Source organism: Littorina saxatilis, linkage group LG1 (assembly GCF_037325665.1).
Source record: "Littorina saxatilis isolate snail1 linkage group LG1, US_GU_Lsax_2.0, whole genome shotgun sequence".
Lineage (NCBI taxonomy): Eukaryota > Metazoa > Mollusca > Gastropoda > Littorinimorpha > Littorinidae > Littorina > Littorina saxatilis.
Genome location: NC_090245.1, coordinates 33964888 through 33972202, shown reverse-complemented (window position 1 = coordinate 33972202; position 7315 = coordinate 33964888). Strand labels below are relative to the sequence as shown.

At 41.8% G+C, this 7315-nt stretch overlaps 1 protein-coding gene across 1 annotated transcript; it reads left to right on the top strand.

Moving 5' to 3' along the window:
* Nucleotides 1–2570: 2570 nt before the first annotated feature.
* On the top strand, nucleotides 2571–7047 carry LOC138967661 (magnesium-dependent phosphatase 1-like). The gene is made up of 6 exons (XM_070340301.1): nucleotides 2571–2772; nucleotides 3274–3334; nucleotides 3694–3804; nucleotides 4263–4370; nucleotides 6334–6419; nucleotides 6844–7047. Exons 1-6 carry the CDS (start codon nucleotides 2712–2714, stop codon nucleotides 6957–6959), a joined length of 543 nt encoding a protein of 180 aa, XP_070196402.1. The 5' UTR covers nucleotides 2571–2711; the 3' UTR covers nucleotides 6960–7047.
* The last annotated feature ends 268 nt before the right edge of the window (nucleotides 7048–7315 follow it).

Here is a 7315-nt window from a genome sequence, read left to right as displayed (position 1 = left end):
TGGCGTTTATCACTGATTTTGTTTGACGGTATGTTTGATTGTGCTTTTAGTGTGTGTGTGTTTGAAGTTGTTGTTTTCTTTCTTCTGTGTTTTTTCATTGTTTTGATTTTACATGTGATCAACAAGTGAACTAGCAAAGTTTCCAATGAGATTATTTACAATCATAGTCATCACCAGTATAGAAGGAGAGTAACATATACATCCGTAATGGTCCACAGTTGCACAATGTACCAAGTGAACGTAATCAGTACCAATACCAAGTACCGTAGGTGCTCCTGAATAAACTGATCTGTTATCGCCCTCACACAAGAAACCCACCCATCTTCCCTTAGTGCCTCTGGCGCCTGTGCTCGAAGCAGAGGTCGAGGTCCACGGTGTCTCAGTGGTTAAACTCAAATCAAGGGCAGTCACTCTCAATCAAAATGGCCGCTCACATGAAACTGAAAGGATCTGGATCTGGATCTGGATGTAGTACATTGCAGTAGCCAATAATGGCTGTCGTCGCAATGGGCGAGAGAGCGCAGCGTGACGGAGTTTAAAAACTTTCTATACATGCATGCCCTTCCAGGTTGGTGGTGTCAACTGCTGGAATTTGGGCAGTGTTTAAAAGCAGGATAAAAACACCTGGCGGTGCGCCTATGGTGGTGGGGCCCTGCCAACACCTGATGTAAATGTGTTGGCAGTTGCTGAATGTACCACGGAGTCTTGTAGGCGGTTCCATTCAGTCGGCGTCCTGACAAAAAAAGAGTTTCTATACGGTTCAGATCGGCTATCCGGAATTTTGAAGGGTCTCGAGTTGTTGTAGACTCGCTTCTCAACGGGGTTTTCTGATGTGCACCCGTAAAACTTTGTTGATATAATTTTCCGCTTGGTCTTATCTGCGGGGGTGAGGAAACTTTCTGGGGGTATAGCTGGTACTTGTCCTCCCGTTATTTTATATAGCATTGTCAGGCGGAGTTGTTTGCGCCGATCTGCAAGTGTGGGTAGGTTTAGTCGCTGTAGCATTGCTGTGATGCAGCCAGGTTCTCTGGATCTGTAGTCTTTGCAGATGAATCTGGCTGCCTTGTGCTGTACCTTCTCGATTTTGTCGATGTCCTGTTTTAGATAAGGGTCCCACACAACTGCCCCATACTCAAGGGTCGATCGGACAAGAGTGACGTACGCCATGCGTCTGCACTCTTGCGGGCAGTTGTGCAGGTTTCTTCGTAGGAATCCGAGGACGGACCCTGCCTTGTTGCAGATGTTGCAGATGTGGGGTGACCATTTCAGGTCGGAGGATATTTGGATGCCGAGATAGGTACTCTGGCTGACGTGTTTAAGGATGGTATTGTCCAGTGTGTAGAAGTACTGGGATTTGGGTTTGGTGGATAAGATGTAGCATTTCTGCGCGTTGAATCTCATGCCCCATTGTTCTGCCCAGCACTCTAGGTTCTTAAGGTCTTTTTGAAGTTCGATGTGGTCCTGGAATGAGCGTATGTCACGGTAGAGTAGGCAGTCGTCTGCGAAGAGTCGTACGTTTGTCTTCACTTGATCGGGGAGGTCGTTTATGTGCACAAGGAAGAGAAGAGGTCCAAGGACCGTTCCCTGTGGGACTCCCGAAATGACTGGGACTTCGTCGCTTGCTTCTCCTTCCAGCACCACCTTCATCTTCCGCTTTGTCAGGAAATTGGAGAGCCAGGTGTGGATGGGTCCACGGACACCGTAGTGGTCCAGCTTGCCGAGCAGCTTGTGGTGGGGGACTGTGTCGAAGGCCTTACTGAAGTCCAAAATGGCAATGTCAGTTTGCCTTCCCTGGTCGTTTGAGTGGAGGAGGTCTTGCATAGTGGTAAGCAGTTGGGTCTCGCAGGAGTGTCCGGTTCTAAATCCATGGTTTCTGCTGGTAAGGATGTTGTGTTTCTCAAGGTGAGTGTGTAGGTGGCGGCAGATGATGTGTTCCAGCAACTTACAGGCTACCGAGGTTAGGGACACGGGGCGGTAGTTTTCTGCTTTGTTCTTGTCGCCTTTCTTGAACACGGAAGAGATGTTCGCTGAGCGCCAGTCAGATGGGACTTGGCCTGTGCTGACTGAAAGATTGAAGATCAGGGTGAGGGATGGGGCAATGGAATCTGCACATATCTTTAGTACTGTGTTGGGTATGTTGTCGGGGCCAGGGGCTTTGGAGGGGTTCAGGTTTCTTAAGAGTTTTGCCACTCCGTTTTCACTAATCAAGAGTTCATTTAGACTGGGATAGGGCTGGCCTTTCATCTGGGGGGGTGGTGAGCCGTCGTTTCGGGTAAAGACAGACTGGAACTGGTTTAGGAGGATCTTGGCTTTGGAGATGCTGTCACTGTATAGGGTGCTTCCGTTTTGTAGTGGTGCCACTCCTACGTTGTCCTGGCGACGGGCTTTCACATAGCGCCAAAAGGGTTTGGTGTTGTTTCCCTTCATCCCTTCAGTTATTACACTGTTCAAGTACTCCCATTCGGCGCGGCGTATTTCACGTCTACATTCTTTCTTGAAGAAGTTGTAGTTGTCCCAGTGTCTGGTCCGTTTGGCTTGTTTGTACAGTCTCCGTTTCTTCTTCTAAGGAAACCCTTACCCTTTGATATAAAACCACGGTTTCGCGACATTTGTGCCGTTTTACTCTAGAAACTATAAACTTGATCTGTCTATTATTACTATACAGAGTTCATGGTTCTTCTGTCTTAGTTTGTTTCGTATTTATTAGTGTGATGGCTTCTGCAGAGGGCACAGGCGCCCTGTCCAAACCAAAACTTCTTGTGTTCGATTTAGGTAGGTTTCACCCTTTGATAGAAATGTGGTATCGTGTCTGATCTGATTGTTTGTTAGGTGTAGCAGTGTTCAATATTTTAATCAGTTAAGAATTGTGAACCTTCTTTACTGAGATGAACTATCATAGTAATCTCCTTTAAACAGTGTCGTCCCAAGATTCGGATGCCAAAAAAATGTACTTGCAACAAAAACGAACAAACAAAAACAAAAGTTCGATCAGAAGACCTCCTACATGTTAGAACTGTCGTATGGTTGACCGTTCAGAGGTCAGAATAATGAGTCAAATTCAAAAATAATTCATAAAAATGCTTTCTATGCAGCTGGGGCTAGTTCAGTAGTTATGATCCAGGGTACTGCTGTGGCTAGTCTGTAACTACACGTATACAAAAACTGTCATTTTTTAAATACATGCATTTATTATTTGCATGCTTTAATTGATTACAGCAATATATGAATACCTGCTCGTTTCACCTATGTAAGTTTTTGTTTTCTGACTTGCAGATTACACGCTTTGGCCTTTCTGGGTTGACACTCATGTTGATCCACCATTTATAAAGGAAAAGTAAGTTTAAGATTACTTTTAAACATGTTTTTGCCGAACTGAATTCTCTTTTAAACGCTGTTAACAGGATGGGTGTCTGTGTTTGTGCTGTGTATAGATTTACATGTAACTCTTTTTCAGATGATTTTAACATAGCCATGTGTGTGTGTGTCAATCTGTCACTGTGTCAGGTACTTTGTGTGTGTTTGTGTGTGCGTGTGTGTGCAGAGAGAGAGAGAGAGTGTGAGACTGAGAGAGAGTGAGACTGCATTTATGTGTATGTAATGGTATGTCCATGAAGCTGCCTATTATGCCGATAGTATGTGAGTGTGTGTTTCTGTGTTTTGACACTGACAGTTAACTTCTCAGTATAATTCCAGGAATGGCAAAGTGTATGATGTCCGTGGGCAAGAGGTGAAATATTTTCCGGATGTACCAGATGTTCTGCAGGATCTCCGTTCAAAGGGTTACATGCTTGGCATTGCCTCCAGGTCCTGTTTTTATTGATTGATTATTTGAAATATTGACTGACTGATTTGTTGATTGATTGATTGTTTTGTCAGCTTATTCAGATGGGGGGGGGGGGGGGGGTAATTTTGAAAATGTTTAGCAGTAACGGTAGGCGAGATGTTAACTGCAATCACAGTTCAGTTCACTAAATGAAATAATCAGTTCTGCATTTTTGGCGTTGTTTCTATTTCTAGATGATAACATTTGTGAATGTAAAATGTTGAAATAATCAGTTCTGCATATTGGGCGTTGTTTCTATTTCTAGATGATAAAATCTGTGAATGTAAAATGTTGATATAATGAGTTCTGCATATTGGGCGTTGTTTCTATTTCTAGATGATAAAATGTGTGAATGTAAAATGTTGAAATAATGAGTTCTGCATATTGGGCGTTGTTTCTATTTCTAGATGATAAAATGTGTGAATGTAAAATGTTGCAGGACAAGTTGTCGACCCGAGGCAGATGAGCTGACAGAACTGTTCGACTGGGACAAGTTCTTCCACTACAGGGAAATCTACCCAGGCTCAAAAACCACCCATTTCAAAAAGTGAGCTCAGTGTATTCTATTTCATGAAAATTTGTGAATGGGCTGTATTTTTAAAGGGATCACTAGCCAGTTGGAGAAGGGGGTGAGGGGGGGGGGGAGGGGGAGTGCTACATGTCTGGCTGGTGATTGTTTGAGCACTTTGAACCGTTACATAATTTAAGAATATTTGAAATGCATTTGGATGCAAAAAGCGTAATTGAAAAAAAAGGCAAACATTAAAAATGCAATTCAGTAGAAATACAGGCCAGCAGAAATATGTGGTTGTTCAATACTTGCTAATCAATTTCAGTACCCTTTAGTTTAGCAGATGGGGGCTATGTCGACCAAAAGAGTGGGATTCCCAAAAGAGTGGGATTCTTCGACAAGCGCTTAGAACTGTACCCACGGAATACTGGAGTTTTGCAATAAAACTTGCAAACAATACTCGAATTTCTAAGAAATATCAAACAAGTCGCGTAAGGCGAAATTACTACATTTAGTCAAGCTGTCGAACTCACGGAATGAAACTGAACGCACTGTATTTTTTTCACCAAGACAGTACAGCTTCGTCAATCCCAGTGAGAAGGAAATTGCTCACCCGTCCCACATGCAAAACGCAGTGATATGCACATGCCAGAAAAGCGCGGTAACGTATTGTGCTAAGCAGGAAAGTACGCTTTTTTTGTATTCGAGTTAACTTTCTGAGCTTGTTTTGAATACAACCTATCATATCGATATGTTTTTGGAATCAGGAAACGATAAAGAATAAGATGAAATCATTTTTGGATCGATTTCTGAAATTTTAATCGTAAGACTAAGGCCCCCCCAAAAAAAATAGGTGTGGTTAAGGTAACATAGCCAAAACAAATAGGGTAGGAAGGTAGGCAATCACTTTTTTTTTTTTAACTTTTTTTTCTAATGTGTACAAATTAAACTTACTTGACAGGGAAATAAGTGTGAGACTCGAGCGCTTTCGCTTTCATTGCGTTTTCTATACTCAATTTTTTTTTTTTTTTGTTGGATTGGATGGATTGGATTGGATTGGATAAGACTTACAGTCCAGTGAGGTTACCCTCATGGAAATTCGGGCTGCTTTCTCCCCGGGATTGCATCGCATCCTGATTCCAAAAACATATCGATATGATAGGTTGTATTCAAAACAAGCTCAGAAAGTTAACACGAATACAAATGTAAAAAAAAGTTATAGGGTCGGCCCCTAAAAATAGGATAGGTCGGGTTACCGTAACCACACCTTTTTTTTTTTTAGGCCTAATTAATCTATTTTTGTTAATTGTGATCACATTTTAAGAGTAAACATGACATATGTATATATTTTTAGATTCAGAATGTGATGAAGAATACGATGCAATCAATTTTAAATCTGTTTGCGAAAAATCGATTTTAATGACAACTTTAATGAGCAAACTCATTAATTAATTTGTAAGCCTCCAAGCTGAAATGCAATACCAAAGTCCGGGCGGCGTCGAAGATTACTTGACCAAAATTTCAACCAATTTGCTCTCAAAATGAGAGCGTGACAGTGCCGCCTCAACTTTCACGAAAAGCCGGATATGACGTCATCAAAGACATTTATCAAAAAAATGAAAAAAACATCTGGGGATATCATACCCAGGAACTTCCATGTAAAATTTCATGAAGATCGGTCTAGTAGTTTTCTCTAAATCGCTCTAGACACACATACACGTCTCGATTCCCCCCTCTACGTTAAAACATTTAGTCAAAACTTTACTAAATGTAATAAGATCGAAAAACGTCAAATTCTACCGATGTCGCTAAGCGTCTTGTGATTTTCAGCAATATCAGTGAAACGCTACAGAAACTACACCCTGTGGTATTCCCTGTATACAGGGAATCCACCTACAGGAACTCCACCAACAGGGAATCCAACTCTTTTGGTCGACATAGACCCCATCAGCTTTAGTTTGTCTGTCTGATTACTGGTACATGTATGTTTATTTTGCAGGTTGCACAAAGACTCAGGGATTGCTTATGAAGACATGATCTTCTTCGATGATGAGCACAGAAACATTGTTGAAGTTGGAAAAATGGGTGAGTGTGTCATTTGAGCGTTGATGCGTTAAGCTGCCGTTATGCGCCATACATGGCCCAGCTCATCTGGCTTCAGCTTATTTTTATATCGGAGTGGTCCTTCTCCTAGACTGGTGGCATTACAGGGCTGTCGAGTCCATTCTATGGGCGAGTTATTTCTGCCAATTAGTATGCAGATTTTCTCATTGTGACTAAGAAAACAATAAAGACAGAATAAAACAAGGCTTTCTTCTGACATAGCTGCCGTCAGCACTTCAAAGGTTGTGCTGTCATGCCGCTGTTTTTCGAGCACCTCCCTGCTCTTCGGAATAACTATATTATATATACCTCGAGTAATATAAAAGGCTTAAATTTCCACAAAATTGTTTCTTGATTATCTGCTATCTCCGAGGTAATAGTTACCATTTATTTTCATCTGTGCCAGGTGTTCTGTGCATATTTGTGGAGAATGGAGTGACCAAAGCAGTGGTTCAAGATGCCCTCAAGCGGTTTGCCGAGCGGAATGCACGTCAGGGCTCAGTGCACAAAAAGGACTTATGACGACGGTTATTCTCTAGGCTTAGTTTTGACTAAACATGCAATGCTGTGATGCAAGCTTTCACTTGTACATTGAAGAGTACAAAAAATGCTAGTATGCTCCAAATGTATTGTGTTCAGTCAATGTTGTTATATTTACTTTTCAATTTTGTTTCCGTATTACAGTGGAACCCTCTTTTAAGACCTTGAAAAAATCAGAAAAAATCTGGTCTTAAAAACAACATTCTTAAAATGGGGGTAAAGTTACAGAGGTTATGAACAGAAAATCTTAGAAAACAGGGTCTTAAAAGAGAGGGAGTCATACATTTTGGGTCTTAAAAAGGGGGTTACACTGTACATGGCATACTTTGCCTTATTTT